This window comes from Plasmodium yoelii (assembly GCF_900002385.2).
Source record: "Plasmodium yoelii strain 17X genome assembly, chromosome: 7".
NCBI lineage: Eukaryota > Apicomplexa > Aconoidasida > Haemosporida > Plasmodiidae > Plasmodium > Plasmodium yoelii.
Window position 1 is genome coordinate 48901 of NC_036179.2, and position 27293 is coordinate 76193.

Consider the following 27293-nt stretch of genomic DNA (forward strand, 5'->3'; position numbering starts at 1 on the left):
ATTAAATTAATATAGAATAATATAATAATAGTATTACTAAAAAAATGTTTTATTTCTGTTTATGATAATTAGCTAAATTACCTTAAATAGAGGGATGCTTAATAAACTTTTGATTAAATATATGATGCATTTTATACAAAAAAGACTATTATTAATAAAATATGGTATAACTTTATTATAAAAATTGATATATTTTTATAATGAATTTAAAGTATGTTTGAACATAGAAAAGGAATATATTTATATCTTATGTTTTGATGATTGTCCTTCAAAAAATTTAAATACCGTATAAATCTATAAAATAAAAATTATATTATTGCTATAATCCTTAAAATATATTAAACTTTTATATATTTGCTTCTAATACTATATACAATGCTTTATTAAAATTAAAGTATTTTCGAATTAAGTTACATGCTACATTTTCTATGAAAATTAAATAAATTTATATTGTTTTTAATGAATGTAGATAAATTTAAAATTCATTTTAATGTGCTCAATAACTTTATTTTTATTCCTATATACTTCAATTTAGAAGTATATCTTATTGGGAAAATTTATAATATATTTTGCCATATTTTCCATTCTTTAAAACAATTTGCACTGAACCCGTACCTATAAGCTTAAATAAGTCTTTGAATGCATGTTATTTTTAAAATAATGCTCAGTAAATATTAAACATATATACCTACTGATGATATTTTAAAGTATAATAGAAAACTATGTTTAATTAGGTTGTTATATTCCCCTTTAAGAGAAGAGAGATAAGATATATTGCTATTTTAATATATAAATTTAAATAAATATTTGCTAAATGTTCTGAATTATTCATTTTTTCCTATATAGTCTACTACTATAATTATCAATGTATATACTATCAAATAATTTATTAAAAATACTAGATTTTATTAATTATATGGTAACGTAATGTTTTAGATTAAAAATAATTATTCAATAAAAACTAATAATATAATAAGAGTTAATATGGAATAATAAAATGACATTTAACATGAATTGAGTCGTTATAATTTTCTCCATGGATCCAAATTTTTATAATATAAAACCACATATCCAGAAGTGGATCTTTAACAAATATATAAAAATGATATCATTATAATGCATTATTATTTGTCTTTTCGATAATATTAATGTTTATTATATGAAGGTTTCACAATAAAATAATATTTCAATATTAGTTATTGATAGAGTATTTTATTAAATTATATGTATAAGCATATAATAATAACGTATTATATTTATCATATTATTTATAATTACTAGAACTATAACATTAAATTTTATTAATATACTTATATTCCATTTTTTAAATATTTTAAAATATTATTTATTTATATCTCAAAATATAAAATTTAAAAATTAATAGTGATTAATCTATTATTATACCTTATGGTAATTAAATTAATATATATAACTATTCCTACCAATATAAATTAGAACATTAGCATAAATTCAAATTATTGAAATTAAAAAAATGAGCATTATATATATTTATAATTTATAAATTTATTATAATATATCTATAGTACATTTTTTATGTATTACTAAAAATGTTAGATGCATAAAATGCCTTTTATAGATATCGTTGTGTTGTCGAGCCTCGATCGGTATTTATGAATCTATATTTTATGACTACCTATTATATATTGGTAATATGTTTAATTAACAATAAAAATATACTCATTAACCTGAAGGTATATTATAATGTAGACAATTATTCCAAATGAATCTAATTATAATTTATACTATGTTATATAAAATTATTATACTGTTCGGTTATCAAAATACAATTTAAATTAAAACAAATATGACACAAATAATAAGTTTACTAAATAAAATTTTAATAAAATGAAGAAACATATTATGATATGCATAATTCATTATAATTAAGATTAACAATCTTTATATAATAAATAATTATGATATATCATAATATGAATTCATATATAATCAATATCTATATTAATATATACAATATAGACATTTTATTTTAATCATATTAAATTGACATGAACACTCAATTTAATATATTATAACTTATGAAAAAATGTTATGTGGGCCTTTTCATATTAATGTCAATATTCCTTTGGGGGGTACATATTTTGAACTTCATCTTGTGATTAAGCATATGGGATGGTACATATATTTAATTAGTGTTCAAACTATACAAAATTAAATAAAGACATAATAATTAACTCTAACCCGAATATGTGTTCCACAACATAAAAACTTTATAAAAATTATGCAAAAATTATGACCAAAAATTGTTTATTCCCCAATAGACAGTTTCTTATCATATATCAATAATTATTACTATTCCTGAAATAGTCACTACATTTCAAATCATATATTAATGATCCATTTCTTCTTTATTTTTTTAGCTTCTCTCTTAAATATTGTTTTTGAGATCGTTTCCGAAATCCAAATAATGAATACTAATATAAAAATTAAAAAAAATGTATAATTTATTTATATTCATAAATTACTCAGTGTGAATATATTTTTAATTGACTTATTATTTACCTTATATGCAATTCCTAATAAAATTAATGTTGCAACAAATATAATTGGAATTAAAATTAATTTATTTACTTGTGATGGTCTTGGTAATGTTGAATCAGAATCTGATATTTTAGCTTTAGAACTTGATTCTGACGCTCCACTCGAGGAGACAGTTATTGTTTCTTTAGAATCTGATATTCCAACATTTTCATTTGTTTTTTCTGTTGGTAGAGAAGGAAGATTTATTGATGTATTACCAATTTTGTTTTTTCCAAACCCATTATAATCATTTGATAATGTAGACAATAATTGACTGTATGAACTGTTTTCAGTATCAGTATTATTATTATTAATGAGTTTTTGATATTCAGTAACAAATTCATCAGCATATTCTAAATATGTTTTGCTAACGTCTTTCTTACCAGCATTATTAATCACATTGCATAAGATTTTAAATAAATTATAGAATTTAGACATATCACTAATATCAATATCCATCAATTTTTGTTTTTTATTCATAAGGTCAATATAACTACTATAATCATCAACATCATTTATAGTATTTTTATACTCCTCTATATTTTGCATATGATTACTATAAAAATCGTTAAATGTGGTGATTCCGTCTTGTTTTTTTTGATTTAACTTATAACTTATCCATGTCATAATGTATGTAACAATATTCATATTTCCATTTGCATTACTCGAAAAATTATATGAATCTCCATAAAATTGTTTCAATAACCATAAACACCCAGAATGAATCTTATTGATATTAGTCTCACAATTATTTTTAGGGCAGTATCTATTGAGCGATCCACCTTTAAAATCATATTCTCCAGAATTCAATTCATCGGGAAAAGCCTTCCATATAGTATCAAACTGATCACACTAAGAAACCATTTTAAAAAATCATATAAAAATGTCTATTAAAATGAACTTATTATTAATTTATAGATAATAAAATATCAAAATTGTGTAATAACAAACATTTTTATTCAAGAAATTGTATGTACCATTTTACTAGTCAACATATTGGAAAATTATTTTTGAACTATAAATTAAGTACATCATATTAATTTCATATATACTGCATCAAAATAGGGGACTTAAACTTGAATTCTCTATATAACAATTATCTGTAGTTAAATACATTTTATTTTTAGTATTAATTTAAATTAATGAAAGTAATAATATAGTAGTAACACCATAGTAAGTTTGTATATAATTTATTGAAATTTGGTAGATTGCCTTAAATTGGAGATATCTAATACATTTTAGTAATATTTATAACATAATTTATACTTAAATTTATGATTAATAATAATATCCATTATAATTTTATTATAATAATTTAAGAAATTTGAATGAGTTTAAAATACATCCACTTATATTTGTCTCAATATAGAAAAATACAAATTTGTTTCTCATGCTTTAACAGATATATTTATATCCATGAGCCTGTAAATATGTAAAAATTAATAAATATATTATTACTATAATCCTTAAAATATATAAATAGTCATTTTTTAAAGTATATTAAATATTTACATATTTGTTTCTTATAATATAGAATATAGTTTTTTCTAAAATTATAATATTTTCAAATTTAGTCATGCTACTTACATCTATATGCAAATTATATAAATTTATATTGTTTTTAATGAATATAGATAGATTCACAATTCATTTTAATGAGTACAATAATTTTGTTTTTATTCCTATGTACTTCAATTTAGAAGTATACCTTATCGGATAATTTACAATATATTTTACGCATTTTTTCCACTGTTAAAACAACAATTAGCAGTGAACCCCCATTTATTATGCTATTTATAAGCTTAAATAAGTCTTTGAATGTAAATAGTTTTTAAAATCATACTTAGTAAATATTAAATATTAATACATAAATAAGTATTGATGCAAATTTTTTAGTATAATAAAAAACTATGTTTGGTTAGGTTGTTGTATTGTCATTTAAGAGGAGAGAGATAAGATATGTTTGCTCTTTAAATATATAAATTTAGATAAATATTCGCTAAATGTTCTGCATTATTCATTTTTATCTTATAAATTTTATTTTTATAGTTATCAATATATATATATATTCAAATGATTTATTAAAAGTTCTATATTTTATTAATTCTACGATAAAACCATGCTAATTTATATTAAAAAATTATTATTCAATAAAAACTAATAATATAATACGCATTAATATGTAAGAATAAAATGGAATTTAACATGAATTGAATCTTTAACTTTTTCTTTATTTATCCAGTTTTTTAAATATAAAATCACATATCCCAAATTGGATCTTTAACAAATATACAAAAATGATACATTTATAATGTATTATTATGTGTCTTTTCAATAATATTAATATTTAATTATATGGAGATTTCACAATATAACAATATTTCAATATAAGTTATTCGTAGAGTATTTTATTAATTTATATGTATAAGCATATAATAATAACGCATTTTACCTATCATATTATTTATAATTACTAGAACTATAACATTAAATTTTATTAATATACTTATATTTTTTCAATTAACTATTTATAATATATTTTCAATTTATATATACCTCATATCTTTAAAACTTACAAATTAATAGTGATTAATCTATTATTATACCTTATGATAAATAAATTATGCCGTATAAATCAATTTATATTAATACAAATGTAAAGGAAATACAAAAAGGGAATAGTAACATAATTAAAACTTAAAAAATATTATATATAGTTCAATTTTTTATGTATTAAAAAAACTGTTAGAAGCATAATAATATTTTATAGATTATGTTACATTGTCGATTCTCGATCGAAACTATATACATCTATATTTTATGAATATCTATTATTATAGTTCAGTTGGATAACATGATTTGAATCAAAATAAATATGATACAAATCATATGTTTTACTAAATAAAATTTTCATCAAATAAAGAAACATATTATGATATGCATAATTCAATATAGTCTCTGAATAACATGTTTTATATAATGAAAATTATTATATAGCATATATCTATATTAATATATACAATATAGACATTTTATTTTAAACATATTAAATCAGGATGAACACTCAATTATATATATTATAACTTATGAACAAATGTGATGTGGTCCTTTTCAAATTAATGGCAGTACCCTTTTGTTGTATATTTAAGCTTCATCTAGAGATTAAACATATAGGTATGGTACATATATTTAATTAGTGTTCAAATTATATAAAATTAAATGCAATATAATACTTAACTCTAACCCGAACATGGGTTCCATAACCACAACCCCGACCCACAACATAAAAATTATATAAAAATTATGCAAAAATTACTTCCTAACAGACAGTTTCCTAAAATATATAAATAATTATTATTATTCCTAAATTGTTATTCTTAGAATCATATATTAATGATTCATTCTCTTCTTTATATTTTTTAGTTTTTCTCTTAATTTTTGTTTTTGAAATCGTTTCCGAAATCCAAATAACGAATACTAATATAAAATGTTAAGAAGCGTATTATTTTTTTGTTAACGTTTACATATATATAATTAAAATAATATTTAAATGTAATATTCTTTAATTCCTTATTATTTACCTTATAAGAAATTCCTAAAAAAAATCCTATTGCCCCAAATATCGATAAAACTATAAATAAGTTCTTTGATATCGACGAACTTGATGATGTAACTTCAGAAAATTGTTGAGAACTGAGTACAGCATTGTTTGTTATTTCTATCGATGGAAAGGATGAAATATTGGAACAATTAATATCACTACATTTATTTTTAAAATTATCATAATCCTTTGATAGTGTAGACAATAGTTGATTATATGAACTATTTTCAGTAATACTAGAATCTGCCTTAAGTTTTTTATATTTTTCAACAAAATTATTGGCATTTGTTAAATATTTACCGCAATCTGGCTTCTCTTCATTAAATTCAAGATGCATCGTGCATAATTCAGTAAATGCATTATATAATTTAGATATATCTTTAATATTCATACTCATCAAATTTTTTTTTTCTATAAGTTCCTTATAACTACTATATCCTGTAAAATTCGCTATAGGCTTTTTATATTTATCATCACCCTTTATATATGTATCATAAAAAAATTGTAGACTGTTGTTAAATTCATTTTTGATTAGGTTTAACACATAGCTTAACCATATCATAATGTAATCAACAATATTGATGTTACTTTTTGCAACAGAACTAAACACAGAATTATCCTCAAAGAATGCATCAAGCAAATATAAATATCCAGCATTAATTTTTTTGAGATTATTATCACATTCGTTACTATTACAATACCCTTTAAAAATTCCTTCATTCATAGTAAAATGATAGTTTCCACTACTGTCTAATTTATCGGAAAACGAGTTCCTTACAGATAGGAGTATTCCACACTAAGAAATGATTTAAAAACAATTAATAAAAACGCGAATTATTAAAATAAAATTTAATGATATATATAATACAATATCATAAAATGTAAAGGAAATTATTATTATTAAAAAATGCATATACCACTCTCTTATCCATTATGGTGAAATTTCATTTTATATTTGTAAATTGAGTAGAATCATGCTATTTTATATACGATGATCTCAATATGACGTAAATATTTTAACCCTATATATAACAACTGTCTGTAGTTAAATATATTATAATTTTTAATAATTAAATTATTATACACAATAAAATAATATTATTAGTAAAGAAACGTTCTATATCTATTTATCATAATTAGCTAAATTACCTTAAATAGAGGGTTGCTTAATACATTTTAGTTAAATATATATATAATGAATTTTATACAAAAATTGCAGTTCTTACTAGAATCTGGTATAACTTTATTATAAAAATGGATATACTTTTATAAAGAATTTAAAGTATCTTTGAACATAGGAAAAGAATATATTTATATCTTATGTTTTGGTCATTATCCTTCAAAAAATTAAATACTGCATAAATCTAAAAAATTACAAATTATATTATTACCATAATCCTTAAAAGCACATAAATAGTCACTTTTTAAAATATATTAAATTTATATATATCTGTTTCTAATATTATATAGCTTTTATTTTTATAAAATTATATTATTTTCGAATTAAGTTGCATTGTTCCATTTTTTAATTGCATATAAATAATTTTAATATTATTTTATTTAATATAGATAACTTTACAATCTATGTTAATGAGTCCAATAACTTTATTTTTATTCTTATATAATTAAATTTATAAATATACCTTATTATATAATTTTATAATATATTTTGCACATCTTTCTCACGGTTTAAAACGACAATTAGCACTGAAATCGTATTTATATGCTTAAATAAGACTTTTAATGCATATTGTTTTTAAAATGATACTTAGTAAATATTAATACATAAATAACTATTGATGCAAACTTTAAAGTATAATATAAAACTATGCGTAATTAAATTGTTGTATTTACATTTTAGATAGGAGAGATAAGGGAATTATACTTTTTTAAGACAAGAATATAGCCATATTAAATTTACCTATTCTATATAGTTAATTATGTATTGTATTCCTTTAACAGTAAAGCTTTCAATTCGTATATACATTAAAAATGCCTTAGAATTATTTTATAAATATATAGTTTACTTTTGTATTTTATAATAAACTATATTTAGTTTTATTATGAAAAACTATAAAATTATTAATATTAATTTTCTTGGTAGTGTTAATTCTAATATTATAGCATTAAATCTTACTTAAATAAGTGTTATAATATTTCATTTGATCTTTTGTGCATATAATTTTAATCTTATTACAAGTTTAATAATATATATCAACGTATTCGAATCAAATGAATTTAATGGTTTGTTCGTATTTAATACTTTATCTATTGTTATTGCTATTTTTATTACTGCTATATCACTGTATAGTACAACGGAATAATTAATGCGCTTAATCAAAATGCTTTAAATCAATTAGTAATTTTTTTGTTTCATTGTTTTAAAGTATACTATTTAGAACATATTATTTAGCAATAACAATATATTTAAATTATAAATTTAGAGTTTTTATATAATAACCTAATAGAAATATTATTAATTCAAATTAAATTAATTATTACATACCATTATACTTTGCATTAATATGTAATTGTATATGTTTCACAAAATTAACATATTTCAGTTTTAGTCATTTATACAATATTATATATATTAGAACAATAACGTTTAATTTCATGTAATATATTGTTTATAAGCATTATATCAAACTATAACATTAAATTTTATTATGTACTTATATTTTATTTTTTAACTATTTTAAAATATAATTATTTATACCTCAAAACTATAAAGTTTACAAATTAATAGTGATTAATATAATATTATACCTTTATGATAAATTAAAGCGTATAAACTTCTATTAATACAAATGTAAAATACAAGAGAATAGTAACTACAATTAAAACTTAAAAAATGTTAGAAGCGTAATAATATTTTATAGACAATGTTATATTGTCGATTCTCGGTCGATATTCCATGCATTTATATTTTATGAATATCTATTATTACAGTTATGTTGGCGTAATATAATTTAAACTAAAATAAATATGATACAAATAATAAGTTTTACTAAATAAAATTTTCATCAAATAAAGAAACATTGCGTTATGAAATATTCGATATAACCGCAGATTAACAAATTTTATATAATAGACAATTATGATGTTGAATAATATGAATTAATATATACAATATAGACATTTTATTTTAATCATATTAAATATATATTAACACTCAATTATATATATTATAACTTATGACAAAATGTTATACAGCCCTTTTCATATTAATGGCAATGCTCCTTTGGGAGTACATATTTTTAACTTCATCTCGAAATTAAACATACGGGATGATACATATATTTAATTAATGTTCGAATTATAAAAAATTAAATGTGATATAATACTTAGCCCTAACCCGAATATGGGTTCCACAACATAAAAACTATATAAAAATTATACAAAAATTATTTCCAAATAGACAGTTTCTTAAAATACATCAATCGTCATATTCAGAATAATTTATTAATGATCAGTTTCTTCTTTATATTTTTTATTCTTTCTCTTAAACATTGCTTTTGAGATCGTTTCCGAAATCCAAGTAACGAATACTAATATAAAAATTTTAAAAAATGTATAATTTATTTATATTCATAAATTAACCAGTGCTGAGTATATTGTTTAATTGACTTATTATTTACCTTATATGCAATTCCCAAGAAAATTGATACTGCAACAAATATAAATGCAATTGGAATTAGTGTCCTTTTTATTACTAATTTTCGTGAATATGTTGGAAGTGATGGAAAATGATTACATTTATTTTTAAAATTATTATAATCATTTGATAATGTAGATAATAATTGATTATAGGGGCTCTCTTTACCATTATTATAATCTTCATTAAGTTTATCATATATTTCAACAAACTTTTTAGCTTTTTCTATATAATTATCGCAATCTGAGTTTGTTTCAAACTCAATATACATGTCACATAATGTACTAAATGCATCATATAATTTAGATATAATGCTCATATCCATACTTAAAAGATATTTATTTCTATCTATAAGATCCTTATAATTTTTATAAGTAGTAACATCGTTTATTTCCTTTTTATATCTCTCGCCATTTTCTATATATTTATTATAAAATCCATTTAGACTGCCTTTTTCTTCACTTTTGATCAGGCTTAACACATAACTTAACCATATCAAAATGTATTGAACAATATAGATGTTTCCTTTTGCATCCTCTTCAAACGTAGACTTATCCTTAAAGAATGTTTCAAAAATATATAAACATCTAGCATTAATTTTAGCGGTATCATCAACACAAGTTTCATTAGTACAGTACGTTTGGAAATCTTCATCATGCATAAATTGATAGCTTCCATCTTTGTCCTCATAGGAAAACGAGTTCCTTAAAGCAGTGAACGTTTGACACTAAGAAAGCAGTTAAAAACAATTAATAAAAACGCGAATTATTAAAAGTTTTATTAAAATAAAATTTAATGATATTTATATATGGTCAATATCAAAAAATGTAAAGGAAATTATTATTATTAAAAAATGCATATACCACGTCCTTATCCATAGTGATGGAATTTTATTTTTGATTTGTAAATTGAGTAGAATCATGCTATTTTATGTACGATGCACCAAATATGAGACGCAAATACTTTAACCCTATATATAACTGTCTGTAGTTAAATATACTATAGGTTTTTCAATAATTAAATTAATATAGAATAATAAAATAGTAGTATTACTAAAATCATATTATACTTATTTTATGATAATTACCTTAAATAGAGGGTTGTTTAATACACTTTTGATTAAATATATATATGATGCATTTTATACAAGAAATGCATTCTTACTAACATTTTGTATAACTATATTATAAAAATGAATATACATTTATAATGAATATAAAGTATGTTTGAACATAGAAAAGAAATATATTTATATCTTATGTTTTAATGAATGTCCTTCAAAAATTTAAATACTGTATAAATCTAAAAAATAAAAATTATGTTATTACTATAATCCTTAAAAGTATATAAATAGTCGCTTTTTAAAATATATTAAATTTATATATACCTGTTTCTTATGATATATAATATAGTTTTTTCTAAAATTATAGTATTTTCAAATTAAGTTACATGCTCCACTTTCTATGCAAATTACATAATTTATATATTTTTTATTTAATATAAATAAATTCGTAATTTATTTTAATGAGTCTTATAACATTATTTTTATTTCTATATACTTCAATTTATAAATATTCCGTATTAGATAATTATAGAATATATTTCCCCATCTTTTCCATTCTTTAAAACAACAATTAGCACTGAACCCGTACTTATAAGCTTAAATAAGTCTTTGAATGCATATTATTTTTAAAATAATGCTTAGTAAATATTAACAAATAAATAAGTATTGATGCAAATTTTAAAGTATAATAGAAAACGATGTTTAATTAGGTTATTATATTTCACTTTAAGAGGAGAGAGATAAGATATATTGCTATTTTAATATATAAATTTAGATAAATATTCGCTAAATGTTTTGCATTGATCATTTTATCTTGTATATTTTATTGTTATAGTTATCAATGTATATACATTCAAATAATTTATTAAAAATACTACATTTTATTAATTCTACAAAAAATAATAATAATATAATACGCGTTAATATTGAATAATAAAATGATATTTAATATTAATTAAGTATTTAACAATTTCTCCATTAATCCATATTTTTAGAATATAAAACTAAAAATTCCAAATTGGATCATTAACAAATATATAATGTATTATTATCTGTCTTTTCGATAATATTAATGTTTAATTATATGAAGGTTTCACAACAAAATAATATTTTAATATTAATAATTGGTAATTTCTAGATTATATGTATAGGTATATAATAATGCATTATATCTATAATATTAAATTTTATTATATACTTATATTTTATTTTTTAACTATTTTAAAATATAATATATTTATACCTCAAAATTTAAAAGTTAATAGTGATTAATCTATTATTATACCTTATGATAAATAAATTAAAGGGTACAAATTAACTTCTATTAATACAAGAAGATAATAGTAACTACAATTACAACTTCAAAAAATGTTAGAAGCATATCTTTTATAGATTATGTTATATTGTCGATTCTCGATCGATATATATGAATCTATATTTTATAATTATTTATTATGCATTGAGAATATGTTTAATTAACATTAAAAATATAATCATTAATATGAAGGTATATTATAATGTAGGAAATTGTTCCAAATGAATCGAATTATACTCTAATATATAAAATTATTATACTGTTCGGTTATAAAAATACGATTTAAATTAAAATAAATATGATGCAAATAATACGTTTTACTAAATAACATTTTCATTAAATATAGAAACATATTATGATATGCATAATTCAATATATCTCTTGGTTATCAAGGCTTATATAATAGGCAATTATTATATAGAAAATATTTATATTAATATTTGTAATATATTTATTTTAATCATATTAAATCGGCATGAACACTCAATTATATATATTATAACTTATAAATATGTTATGTAACCCCTTTCATATTAATGACAGTACCCATTTAGGGGGTACATATTTTGAAAATCATCTCGTGATTAAATATATGGATATAGTACATATATTTAATTAGTGTTCGAATTATAAAAAATTAAATAAAGATATAATACTTAGCCCTAACCCCAATATGGGTTCCACAACATAAAAACTATATAAAAATGATGCAAAAATTATGATAAAAAATTATTTCTTAGTAGACAATTTCTTAGATATATCAATAATTATTGCTATTCCTCAAATAATCACTATTCTAATCGTATAATAATGATCCATTTTCTTCTTTATTTTTTTAGCTTCTCTCTTAAATATTGTTTTTGAGGTCGTTTCCGAAATCCGAATAACGAATACTAATATAAAATTAAAAAAAAATGTATAATTTATTTATATTCACAAATTACTTAGTGTAAAATATATTTTTTAATTGATTTATTATTTACCTTATATGCAATTCCTAATAAAATGAATGTTGCAACAAATATAAATGGAATTGGAATTAGTTTGTTTATTGTCAATGAACTAAATAGTGTTGTTTGAGAATCTGATACATCAGCTTCAGATCTTGATTCTGGTATTTCACTCGATGTTTCATGCATTTGTGATTCTTTAGAAGTTATAGAAACTTGTGGTGTTTTTTCCGTTATAAGTTCTGGAAATATATTTCGTATATTAGAATTAACGTAACTATTTCTAAAATATGTATATTCACTTGATAATGTAGACAATATTTGTTTATATGAACTTCCTTCAACATTATTAGAATCTTCATTAAGATCTTTATATTTTTTAACAAATTCTTTAGCATATTTTGAATATTTTGTTCTATCCTTGTTCGTCTTTGAAACTTCATTATACATTTTACACAAATTTTTAAATAAATCATAAAGTTTAGACATATTTTCATTAGAAATATTTATCACATACTCGTTTTTATTTATAAGATCAATATAAGATTTATATTCCGAAACATCATCTATAGAATTTTTATACTCCTCGACATTTTGAATGTTTTTACTATAAAAATCTTTTAAATTGGGAAATTCTTTATTTAACATTTTATTTAATTTATAGCCTAACCATATCATAATAAATACAACAATACCAATATTGTCATTTGCATAATTCGAAAAATTATATGGTTTTCCATAAAATTGATTAAATAACCATAAGCATCCAGCATCAATCTTATTGATATCGCTGTCACAGTTTTTTTTAGGGCAGTAGTTTTTGATCGTTCCACCACCAATATAATATTCTCCAGATGCATTTAAATCATCTGGAAAAAGCTTCCATATACTTTCAAACTCTCCACACTAAGAAACAATTTTAAAAAATAAAATAAAAATGTCTATTAAAATGAAAATATTATTAATTTATAGATAAAACAATATCAAAAATGTGTAATAAAAAACATTTTTATTCAATAAATTGTATGTACCACTCTACTATTTAACATATTGGAAATTTATTTTTGAACTATAAACTAAGAACATCATATTAGTTTCATATATAATGCATCAAAATAGGGTACGTAAAATTATATTCTCTATATAACAATTATCTGTAGTTAACCACATTTTATTTTATATTAAATTAAGATTAATGCAAAGTAATAATACAATAGTAACACCATAGTAAATTTATATATAATTTATTGAAATCAGCTAAATTGCCTTAAATTAAATATGTTAATACATTTTGCTCATATGTATAACATAATTTATGCTTAAATTTATGATTATTAATAATATCCATTCTAATTTTATTATAAAAACTTAAATAATTTTGTAATGAGTTTAAAGTACATTCCCATATATTATGTCTCAATATAGAAAAATACAAATTTGTTTCTCATGCTTTAATAAATATATTTATACCCCTGAACCTGTAAATGTATAAAAATTAATAAATCTATTATTAGTATATTTTTTAAAATATATTAAATACTATATACTTGTTTCTTATAATATATAATATAGACTTTTCTAAAATTATAATATTTACAAAGTTGCATTGTTCCATTTTCTATCCAAATTACATAAATTTATATTATTTTTAATGAATATAGATAAATTCATAATCCATTTTAATGAGTTCTATAACTTTATTTTTATTCCTACATATTCCAATTTAGAAATATTCTTTATTGGACAATTTTATAATACAGTTTGGATATTTTTCCACTGTTAAAACAACAATTAGTATTGAACTCCATACGTATGCTATTTATAAGCTAAATAAGCCTTTGAATGAATATTATTTTAAAAATCATACTTAGCATATATTAAATATTACCACATAAATAAGTATTGATGCAAATTTAAAGTATAATAAAAAATTATGCGTAATTATGTTAGTTAATTATCCTTTAAGAGGAGAGAGATAAGATATATTTACTCTTTTAATATATAAATTTAGATAAATATTTGCTAAATGTTCTGCAGTGCTCATTATTATCTTATATATTTATTGGCATAGTTATCAATGTATATACAATCAAATAATTTATTAATAATTCTATATTTTATTAATTCTACGATAAAAAATGTTAATTCAAATTATAAAATGATGATTCATTAAATTATGATAATATAACATGGAATAATAAAAAGACATTTAACACTTTCTCCATTAATCCATATTTTAGAATATAAAATTATAAACTCCAAATTGGATCTTTAACAAATAAATAAAAATTATGCCTTTATAATGTATTATTATGCGTCTTTTCGATAAAATTAATATTTATTTATGTGAAGTTTCCACAATAAAAAAATATTTCAATATTAGTTATTAGTATAGTATTTATTAGATTATATGTATAGGAATATAATAATAACGAATTATATATATCTTATCATTTACAATTGTTAAAAAAATTATTACAACAAAATATTATATGAAATTTTATTAATATACTTATATTTTTTCAAATAACTAATAATATATTTCCTATTTATATATACTTCAAAACCACGAAGTTTAAAAATAAATAGTGATTAATCTAATATTATGCCTTATGATAAATAAATTAAAACGTATAAAACAACTTCTATTATTACTAATTAATTTTAATACAAACGTAAAGGAAATAAAAAAAGAGAATAGAAACTACAATTAAAACTTAAAAAATGTTAGAAGCATAAAAATATTTTATAGATAATGTTGTATTGTCGATTCTCGATCAATATTTATTTATGAATATTTATTATTACAGTTCAGTTGGATAACATGATTTAAATTAAAATAAATATGATACAAGTTATAAGTTTTACTAAATAAAATTTTCATCAAATAAAGAAACATATTATGACATGCATAATTCAATATAGCTCTGGATTACCAAGGCTTATATAATAAATAATTATGATATTGCATAATGCACTTCATATATAGTCAACATATATGTTAATATATACAATTTAGACATTTTATTTTAATCATATTAAATCAGCATGAACACACAATTATATATTTTATAACTTATATAATATGTTACCCAATTCATTACATAATAACTTATTCCCCTTTTAGTTGCATATTTGGACTTTTGATTTCATCTTGTTATTAAACATACGGAATGATACGTATATTTAATTAGTATTCAAATTACAAAAAAATAAATACAATATAATACTTAGCCCTAACCCAGATGTGGGTTTCACAACATAAAACTATATAAAAATTATGCAAAAATTACTTATTTCAAAATAGACAATTTATTAACATATATAAATCATTATTACTATTCCTGGTATAATCACTACTTTTCGAATCATATATTAATGATCAGTTTCTTCTTTATTTTTTTAGCATTTCTCTTAAATGTTGTTTTTGAGACCGTTTCCGAAATCCAAATAACGAATACTAATATAAAATGTTAAGAAGTATACGATTTATTTGTTAAAATTTGCATATATAATCAAAATAATTTTTAATTTCCTTATTATTTACCTTATAAGAAACTCCCAATAAAATTGATGCTGCGACAAATATAATTGCAATTGTAATTAGTGTATTTTGTGTTACTGAACTTCGTGGACAAGCTACAAGTTGTGAGATACTATTACATTTACCAAAATATTCCTGTTTAAAAATATTATAATCATTTGATAAACTAGACCATAGTTGTAAATAAGAACTTCCTTTATCAATATCAAAAGCATTTTTAACTTTTTCACATTTTTCAAAAAATTCTCCAGCATTTTCTAAACATTTATTGCATTGGTAGTTTTCTACATCAATTTCACTATACATATTACATAATGATTTAAATGCATCATAAAAATTAGATATATCTTTAATATCAATATTCATCGATTCTATTTTTTCATTTATAACTTCCATATAAATCTTTTTACCACTACCACTACCAGCAGCTATATGGTTATTATAACAATTATTTCCTTTTATATTTCCAGTATAAAAATGGTCTAATATTGTCGTTCTATTTTCTTTTTTTTGATTTATATTATAACTTAACCATAAAATAGCGTATTCAACAAGTTTATACTATCTAAATTCTCATCACTACCAATATCATTAAATAAAGTTAGCAATGCTATAAAATCAGAGATAAGTTTTGGGTCATCATTACTACAGTTATTTTCAGAGATTAATAAATTTAATAACCCCCCAGAAATATCTTTTCTCGAGTTGTTCGGATCACCATCAAAATATTTATCGATCAAATTAATTGCATCACACTACGAATATATTTTACGAATTAAACAAAAAAATGTATTAACATAAATGTTACTATAATTAAATTAATATAATTTATAGGAATGCAACATACGAATATATAAGAAAAAGGATATATACCACTTTAGAAACCATTATAATGAAATTCCGTTATAATTTGGAAGTTATGCGGGGTGATGTTATTTATATATGTTGTATTTACTTAAGTTCTTTACGTAGCAGTTATCTTCCGTTAGACATATTATTCTTAATTTTAACTTCATATAAAATAATAATACATTAGTATTACTAAAATCATATTATATTTATTTTATGGAAATTAGCTAAATTATCTTAAATATAGGGTTGCTTATACAATTTTCCCATATGTATATATGATGCATTTTATACAAAAAATACTATGCTTACTAACATTTGGTATAACTTTATTATAAAAATTAATATACTTTTATAATGAATTTAAAAAATATATACTTATACATATGGTTTAATATAGAACACAAACAACGTCATAAAACTCAAATACTACACAAATATAAAAAATTAGAAAGTTATTATTAGAATACTTAAAGTATATAAATAGTAATTTTTTAAATATATTAAATTTGTATATACTTGTTTCTTATAATATATATTATAGTTTTTTCTAAAATAATACCATTTTCAAATTTAGTTACATGCTCCACTTTCTATGCAAATTATATAAATTTATATTATTTTTAATGAATGTAGATAAATTAAAAAATAATTTTAATGCGTTAAATAACTTTATTTTTATTCCTATATATTCCAATTTAGAAGTATTTTCTATTGGATAATTTTATAATATATTTTACGCATAATTTCCACTCTCTAAAACACCAATTAGCACTGAACCCGTACTTATTAATATATTTATAAGATTAAATAAATCTTTGAATGTAGATTGATTTTAAAATAATACATAGTAAATATTAAATATTACACATAAATAAGTATTGACGAAAATTTTAAAGTATAATAGAAAACTATGTTTAATTAGGTTGTTATATTCCACTTTAAGAGAAGAGAGATAAGATATATTTATTCTTTTAATATATAAATTAAATATTCGCTAAATGTTTTGCACTGCTCATTTTTATCTTATATATTTATTGATATAGTTATCAATGTATGTACATTCAAATAATTTATTAAAAATTCTATATTTTATTAATTATATGGTAACGTAATGTTTTAGATTAAAAAATGATTATTCAATAAAAACTAATAATATAAGAGTTAATATGGAATAATAAAATGACATTTAACATGAATTGAGTCTTTATCATTTTATCCATGGATCCAAATTTTTATAATATAAAATCACATATTCCAAATTGAATCTTTAACAAAAATATAATCATTGATATCTTTATAATGTATTATTTGTCTTTTCGATAATATTAATGTTTAATTATATGAAGGATCCACAATAAAACAATATTTCAATATTAATTATTGATAGAGTATTTTATTAAATTATATGTATAGGCATATAATAATAACGTATTATATCTATCATATTATTTATAATTATTATAACAAAATATAATTCGAAATTTTATTAATATACTTATATTCTATTTTTTAAATCTTTTAAAATATTATTTATTTATACCTCAAAATATAAAGTTTAAAAATTAATAGTGATTAATATATTATTATACCTTATGGCAATAAATTAAAACGTATAAAACAACTTTTATTATTACTAATTTTAATCAAATGTAAAATATAAAAAGATAATAGTAACTACAATTAAAACTTAAAAAAATATTATATATAGTTCAATTTTTTATGTATTACTAAAAATGTAGAAGAATAATAATATTTTATAGATAACGTTGTATTGTCGAATATCGATCGATATTCCATGCATCCATATTTTATGAATATCTATTATTATAGCTCAGTTGGATAACATGATTTAAATCAAAATAAATATGATACAAGTTATAAATTTTATTAAATAAAATTTTCATTAAATAAAAAAACATATTATGATATGCATAATTCAATATGCCTATGGGTTAACAAGTCTTATACAATGACGGTTATTATATAGAAAATATATATATTAATATATGCAATATAGAAATTTTATTTTAATCATATTGAATCGGCATGAACACTCAATTATATATATTATAACTTATAAAATATGTTACGCAATTCATTACATATTAGCTTATTCCCCTTTTTGGTTGCATATTTGGGCTTTCGAACTTTATCTTGTGATTAAACATACGAAATGATACATATATTTAATTCGTGTTCAAATTATAAAAATTAAAGATATATTACTTAACCCTAACCCGAATATGGGTTCACAAACACAACCCTGACCCACAATATAAAAATTATATAAAATTATGTAAAAATTACTTCCAAATAGACAATTTCTTAAAATATATTAATGATTCACTCTCTTCTTTATATTTTTTATTTTTTCTCTTAATTTTTGTTTTTGAAATCGTTTCCGAAATCCAAATAACGAATACTAATAAAATGTTAAAAAACGTATGATTTTTTTGTTAACGTTTGCATATATATAATTAAAATAATTTTTAAATTCTTTATTATTTACCTTATAAGAAATTCCTAAAAAAAATGCTATTGCACCAAATATCGATAAAACTATAAATAATTTGTTTGTTATCGACGGACTTTGTGCTATAGCTTCAGAATTTTGTCCAGAAATTAGTTGAGAACTTTGTTCGGATCTTTTTACACAATTTTTTGGTGTTTTTATCTCTGGAAAGGATGAACTATCGCTACATTTACTTTTTAAATTATCATAATCAGTTGATAAAGTACACAATAGTTGATTATATGAATTGTTTCCATTATCAGTATCTTTATCATTAAGGAGTTTTTGATATTCATCAACAAATTTATTAGCATCTTTCAAATAGTTATTGCATTTTTTATTGTCATCATCAATTTTAGTATACATTTCACATAAAATTTTAAATAACTTATAAAGTTTAGACACTTTATCACTAGAAATATTCATCAATTTTTTTTTATTATTTATAAGATCAATGAAACTATTATACTTTTCGTGATTTTCTATATTTGTTTTATAAAAATTATTTAGATTGGTGAAGCTGTCATCTTGAGTACTCTTCAGATTTAACATATAACATAACCATATCATAATGTATTCAACAACATTGATGTTACTTGTTTCGCGAGGATTAAACAAACCAGAAAGCCCAAAGAGTCCATTAAACAAATAAAAAAATCCAGCATTAATTTTTCCGTAATCGCTAGTACATTCATAATTAAAACAATAATTATCTAAGAAGTTTTCTGTTTGAAATTTATAATTTTTATCACTGTCCAATTCATCAGGAAATTTATACCATAAATTATCGAACTTTTCACACTAGTAAAAAATTTAAAAACATTTATTAGAAATGTATATTATTGAACATTTTATTAAAATAAAGTTTAATGATATTTAAATATAATACAATATCAAAACATGTAAAGGAAATTATTATTATTAACAAATGCATATACCACTTGCTTATTCATTGTGATGAAATTTTATTTTTGATTTGTAAATTTAATAAAATCATGCTGTTTTATATACACTGCTCCCAATATGTGACGCAAATAATTTAACCCTATAAATAACAACTGTCTGTAGTTAAATATATTATATGTTTTTTAATAATTAAATTAATATAGGATAATAAAATAGTAGTATTACTAAAATCATATTATACTTATTTTATGACAATTAGCTAAATTACCTTAAAAAGAGGGATGCTTAATACAGTTTTGGTTAAATATAAATATGATGCATTTTATACAAAAAATGAATATTATTAATAAAATATGGTATAACTTTATTATAAAAATAGATATACTTTTATAAATAATTTAAGTATGTTTGAACGTAGAAAAGGTATATATTTATATTTTATGTTTTAATGATTGCCCTTCTAAAACTTAAATACTGTATAAATCTAAAAAATAAAAAGTTCTATTATTATTATTATAATCCTTAAAAGTATATAAATAGTTATTTAGTAAGATAGATTAAATTTTTATATACTTGTTTCTTACAATATATAATACTGTTTTTTCTAAAATTATATTATTTTCGAATTAAGTTGCATGCTCCACTTTCTATGCAAATTACATAATTTATATTTTTTTTATTTAATATAAATAAATTCACAATTCAGTTTAATGAGTCTTATAACATTATTTTTATTTCTATATACTTCAATTTATAAATAGTCCGTATTAGATAATTATAGAATATATTTCGCGTATCATTTCCATAGTTTAAAACACCAATTAGTACTGAATCCGTACTTATGCTATTTATAAGCTTAAATAAGTCTTTGAATGTATATTTTTTTAAAAATCATACTTAGTAAATATTAAATATAGCATATAAATAACTATTGATGAAAATTTTAAAGTATAATAGAAAACTATATGTATTAGGTTGGTATATTGCACTTTGAGAGGAGAGAGATAGATATCTTTGCTCTTTTAATATATAAATTTAGATAAATATTCGCTATATGTTCTGTATAGTTAATTTTATCTTATATATTTTATTGTTATGGTTATCAATGTATATACATACAAATAGTTTATTAAAAGATCTATACTATATTAATTTTATGATAAAACAATGCTATTTGTAATTAAAGATTATTTATTAAACAACGATAATATAATACGTGTTAATATTGAATAATAAAAAGATATTTAACGTTGAGTCTTTATACTTTTTTTTATTTATCCAATTTTTTATAATATAAAACTATAAATCCCCAATTGGATCTTTAACAAAATATATAACATTGATACCTTTATAATGTATTACTATTTGTCTTTTCGATATTAATATTTAATTATATGAAGGTTTAACAATAAAATAATATTTCAATATTAGTTATTAGTATAATATTTTACCAGTTTATATATATATAGGTATATAATAATAACGATATTATATCTATCGAATTATTTACAATTATTATAACAAATTATAATATTATATTTTATTAATATAATTTTATTCTATTTTTTAAATCTTTTAAAATATTATTTATTTATACCTCAAAATATAAAGCTTAAAAATTAATAGTGATTAATCTAATATTATATCAATATGGGAACTAAATTAAAATATATAAACTATTTCTATTATTTGAATTTAAAACATTAGGATAAATGATACTATATATAATAAAAAATTAAAATAATTATATACACATATATATAAAGTAATTTTTTATTAATATGCATATTTTTATTGATTATTAAAAATGGTAGATGCATAAAATGCCTTTTATAGATAACGTTATGTTGTCGACTCTTGATCGATATTTTATGAATCTATATTTTATGATTATCTATTATTACAGTTCAGTTGAATAACATGATTTGAATCAAAATAAATATGATACAAATAATAAGTTTTACTAAATAAATGTTTCATAAACCAAAGAAACATTTTATTTTATACATAATTCAATATAGCCCCTGATTAACAAGTTTTATATAATAGACAATTATGATATAGCATAATATGAATTCATATATAATCAATATAGATATTTTATTTTAATCATATTAAATTGGCATGAACACTCAATTTATTGTATTATAACATATGAAAAAATATTATGCGACACATTTCATATTAATGGATATGTTCCTTTGGGAGGGCATATTTGACCTTTGAATATAATCTTGTGATTAAACATACGGAATTATACATATATTAAATTAGTGTTCAAATTATAAAAAATTAAATAAAGATATAATATTTAACCCTAACCCCAATATGGGTCCCACAACATAAAAACTTTATAAAAATTATGCAAAAATTACTTCCCAATAGACAGTTTCTTAAAATATATAAATCATTATTAATCTTCGAATCATATATTAATGATTCATTTTCTTCTTTATTTTTTTTATTTTTTCTCTTAAATGTTGTTTTTGAAATCGTTTCCGAAATCCAAATAACGAATACTAATATAAAATGTTAAGAAGCGTACGGTTGTTTGTTAATGTTTGCATATATATAATAATTTTTTTTAATTCCTTATTATTTACCTTATAAGAGATTCCCAAAAAAAATGCTATTGCACCAAATATCGATAAAACTGTAAATAATTTGTTTCCTGTCGACGAACTTGATGATGTAACTCTAGATATTAGTGCAGAAACGTCTGCTGTTATCTCTGGAATAGTTTGGATATGTTTAGATTTCTCTTTTATATTATTATAATCAGCTGATAAAGCAGGCAATATTTGATTATTTGAGGTACCTTCAGTATTACTGCCATCTTTGAGCTCTGCATATTTTTTAACAAACATAGTAGCATCATTTAACAGTTTGTTGCCATCTGTATTCATGTATTTATTAGCATACATACTACATATTAATTTGGATGCATCATAAAATTTAGAAAGATCTTTAATATCAATATTCAACAAATCTTTATTTTTTTCTATGAATTCCTCAAGAAATGGAAATCTATTGGAATCCTTATTAAAATTACTATATTTACCACCATTTTTTATATGATCAGTATAAAAATCGTTTATTGTGGTGAACGTTTCCTCTGTGTTTTGATTTAATTTGTAACTTAACCATAAAATAATATATAGAAAAAATGGTTTATTATAGTTTATAACACCACCTTTAGGTGGGTATTCAATAAAATATTGTTCAAGTAACCATAAAAATCCAATCGTAATTTTTTCGAGATCATCATGGCAGTTTTTATTAGGACAGTAATTTTCGAAACTCTTATATCCATAAAAATCAAGTGATGTAGATTCGTCCGAGTCATCAGGTAAATATTTCCTTATAAGTTCAATTTTTCCACACTAAGAAACAATTTAATAAAAAATGATAAAAATATGTATTAAGAAAATATTATTAAAATAAAACTTAATGAAGTTTATAGGAAATATAATATAAAAAAGTGTATATACTAGATTATCATCCATTATGATGGAATATAATTTATAATCTCTAGGTTAAGGGGATATCATATTATATATACTAAAATAGGTAATACAATTATTTAACCCTATATACAGCAATTATTTGTAAATAAAAATATTTTTATTATTATTAATATCAATTTAAAGATAATATGGAACAATATATACTTTTTGGTAGTTAGATAAATTCCCTTGTTTTGGGGGTTGTTTAATACATTTGTTACCATTGTATATATAATACAATTTTGTATAAATTGTTATCCTTAATAACATTCATATGAGCATTATTATAAAAAATAAAGTAACATTGTAATGAATTTAGAATATATATCCTTATACATGTGATTTAATATAGAAAATAAACGTCATATCTTTTGTTTTAATAGCTGTCCTTTTAAAACATAAAACTGTATAAATATAAAAAATATAAAATATTATTATTAGTATAATTTCTAAAAGTATATAAATATATTTTTTCTAATATATTTTAAATATTTATATATTTGTTTCCTATAATATATAATACAGTTTTTTCTAAAATTATATCATTTATAAAATAAGTTGCATTGCTCCCTTTATTAATTGCATATACATGATTTTATTATTTTTTTTATTTAATATATATCCATTCTGATTATGTTTAACATTTTCAATAACTTTATTTTTATTCTTATATACTCAATTTATAAATATTCTTTATTAGGTAATTTTATAATATGCTTTGCACATCTTTTCCACGGTTTAAAACGACAATTAGCACTGAAACCGTATTTATAGGCTTAAATGAGTCTTTTAATGCATATTATTTTTAAAATAATACTTAGTAAATATTAACATATAAATATATATTAATAATATTTTAAAGTATAATAGAAAACTATGTGTATTAGGTTGGTATCTTGCACGTTGAGAGGAGAGATAAGGGAAGTATGATTTTTTAAGACAAGGATATAGCCATATAAGATTTACTTATTCTACATAGTTTAATTATATTTTATAGCTTTAAAACTTCCAATTAATTTATACATTAAAAATAACTTAGGGTTATTACTTTTCTAAATATATAGTTTGCTTTTATATTTTAATAAATAATATTATACTATATATTTTATAATAATTAACTCAGAGTCATAATGAAAAACTATATTTTTAAGTAAACTATAGAATTATTAATATTATTTTGCTTGACAGTGCTAATTCTAATATTATCGCATTAAAGCATATTTAAATGAATGTTATAATAATTAATTTGATGTTTTGTGCATACAATTTTAATTTTTATCATACCTTTAATAATATATATAATGAATTTATACCCCATGTAATATATCAAATTAACATAATGTATTTTTCGTATTTAATATTTTATCTATTGTTATTACTATTATTATTGTTGCTGCTAGATCACTGTATAGTACAACGGAATAATTAATGCCCTTAATATAAATACTTTAAATCAATGTATGATATGTCCGCGATTCATTTTTTAAAGTATAACATTTTATAACATATATACTACCTCGTAAAACGATATATTTATAATACATATTTGTTAATTTATATATGATAACCTAATAAAAATAATATTAGTTCAAATTAAATTAATTATTATTTGCATTTTCGATAAAATTAATATTAGTATTTAATTATACGAAGTTTCCACAATAAAACAATATTTCAATATTAGTTATTAGCAGAGCATTTTATTAAATTATATGCATAAATATATAATAATAACGCATTCGATCTATCATATTATTTATAATTATTAGAATAAAATATGATATTAAATATTATTAATATAATTATATATTTTTAATTAGCTAATAATATAGTATATTTCTAATTTATATATACTTCAAAATTATAAAGCTTAAAATAAATAGTGATTAATCTAATATTATACATTTATAGTAAATAAATTAATGTATATAGAACTATCTCTATTATTTGAATTTAAAACTCTAGCATAAAATTATAAAATATATAATCGAAAGTTAAAAGGATAGTATTCCTATATCTATAATGTACTTTTTTGTTAATATGTATATTTTTATTGTATTATTAAAAATGTTAGATGCATAGAATGCATTTTATAGATAACGTTGTATTGTCGATTCTCGATCAATATCCCATGCGTCTATATTTTATGACTACCTATTATATATTGGTAATATGTTTAATTAACAATAAAAAGATTTCCATTAATCTGTAGGTATATTATAATGTAGACAATTGTTTCAAATGAATCTAATTGTAATTTATACTCTGATATATAATATTATTATACTGTTCGGTTATCAAAATATGATTTAAATTAAAACAAATGATACAAATAATAAGTTTTACTAAATAAAATGTTTTATCAATAAAGAAACATATTGTGTTATGCATAATTCAATATAGTTATGATTAACAAACTTTATATAATAAATAATTATGATATATAATAATATGAATTAATATATGCAATATAGACATTTTTTTTTAATTATATTAAATCGATATGAACACTAAATTATATATATTATAAATTATGAAAAAATATTATGCGACCCCTTTCATATTAATGGCTATGTTCCTTTGGGGAGCATATTAGGGTTTTGAATTCCATTTCGTGATTAAACTTACGGAATGAAACATATATTTAATTAGTGTTCGAATTATAACAAATTAATACAATATAATACTTAGCCCTAACCCGAATATAGGTTCCACAACATAAAACTATATAAAAATTATGCAAAAGTTACTTCCCAATAGACAGATTCTTAAAATATATCAACCATTATTACTATTATTGAAATAGTCTCTCTCTTCGAATAATATA

At 20.1% G+C, this 27293-nt stretch overlaps 6 protein-coding genes and 1 pseudogene across 6 annotated transcripts, besides 1 other annotated feature; all 7 read right to left on the reverse strand.

Moving 5' to 3' along the window:
* Window positions 1-2387: 2387 nt before the first annotated feature.
* On the reverse strand, window positions 2388-3554 carry PY17X_0700031 (PIR protein; the record flags this gene model as incomplete). The annotated part of the gene is made up of 3 exons (XM_034637471.1): window positions 2388-2453; window positions 2542-3411; window positions 3537-3554. 3 exons carry the CDS (start codon window positions 3552-3554, stop codon window positions 2388-2390), a joined length of 954 nt encoding a protein of 317 aa, XP_034493443.1.
* A 2395-nt stretch (window positions 3555-5949) lies between these two features.
* PY17X_0700033 (PIR protein) lies at window positions 5950-7092 on the reverse strand (the record flags this gene model as incomplete). Its single annotated transcript, XM_022956498.1, has 3 exons — window positions 5950-6036; window positions 6141-6956; window positions 7078-7092. 3 exons carry the CDS (start codon window positions 7090-7092, stop codon window positions 5950-5952), a joined length of 918 nt encoding a protein of 305 aa, XP_022810771.1.
* Window positions 7093-9612: 2520 nt separating this feature from the next.
* PY17X_0700035 (PIR protein) lies at window positions 9613-10696 on the reverse strand (the record flags this gene model as incomplete). Its single annotated transcript, XM_022956488.1, has 3 exons — window positions 9613-9711; window positions 9802-10545; window positions 10682-10696. The coding sequence occupies 3 exons, from the start codon at window positions 10694-10696 to the stop codon at window positions 9613-9615; spliced, it is 858 nt and encodes a 285-aa protein (XP_022810995.1).
* Window positions 10697-13023: 2327 nt separating this feature from the next.
* Window positions 13024-14195, reverse strand: PY17X_0700037 (PIR protein; the record flags this gene model as incomplete). The annotated part of the gene is made up of 3 exons (XM_022956482.1): window positions 13024-13089; window positions 13180-14052; window positions 14178-14195. The coding sequence occupies 3 exons, from the start codon at window positions 14193-14195 to the stop codon at window positions 13024-13026; spliced, it is 957 nt and encodes a 318-aa protein (XP_022810994.1).
* A 2345-nt stretch (window positions 14196-16540) lies between these two features.
* On the reverse strand, window positions 16541-17578 carry PY17X_0700039 (annotated as a pseudogene).
* Window positions 16541-17578: a sequence feature (PIR protein, pseudogene;~YIR protein, pseudogene).
* Window positions 17579-19877: 2299 nt separating this feature from the next.
* On the reverse strand, window positions 19878-21007 carry PY17X_0700041 (PIR protein; the record flags this gene model as incomplete). The annotated part of the gene is made up of 3 exons (XM_034637472.1): window positions 19878-19964; window positions 20052-20855; window positions 20993-21007. 3 exons carry the CDS (start codon window positions 21005-21007, stop codon window positions 19878-19880), a joined length of 906 nt encoding a protein of 301 aa, XP_034493444.1.
* Window positions 21008-23392: 2385 nt separating this feature from the next.
* Window positions 23393-24466, reverse strand: PY17X_0700043 (PIR protein; the record flags this gene model as incomplete). Its single annotated transcript, XM_034637473.1, has 3 exons — window positions 23393-23479; window positions 23564-24343; window positions 24452-24466. The coding sequence occupies 3 exons, from the start codon at window positions 24464-24466 to the stop codon at window positions 23393-23395; spliced, it is 882 nt and encodes a 293-aa protein (XP_034493445.1).
* Between the last annotated feature and the right edge of the window lie 2827 nt (window positions 24467-27293).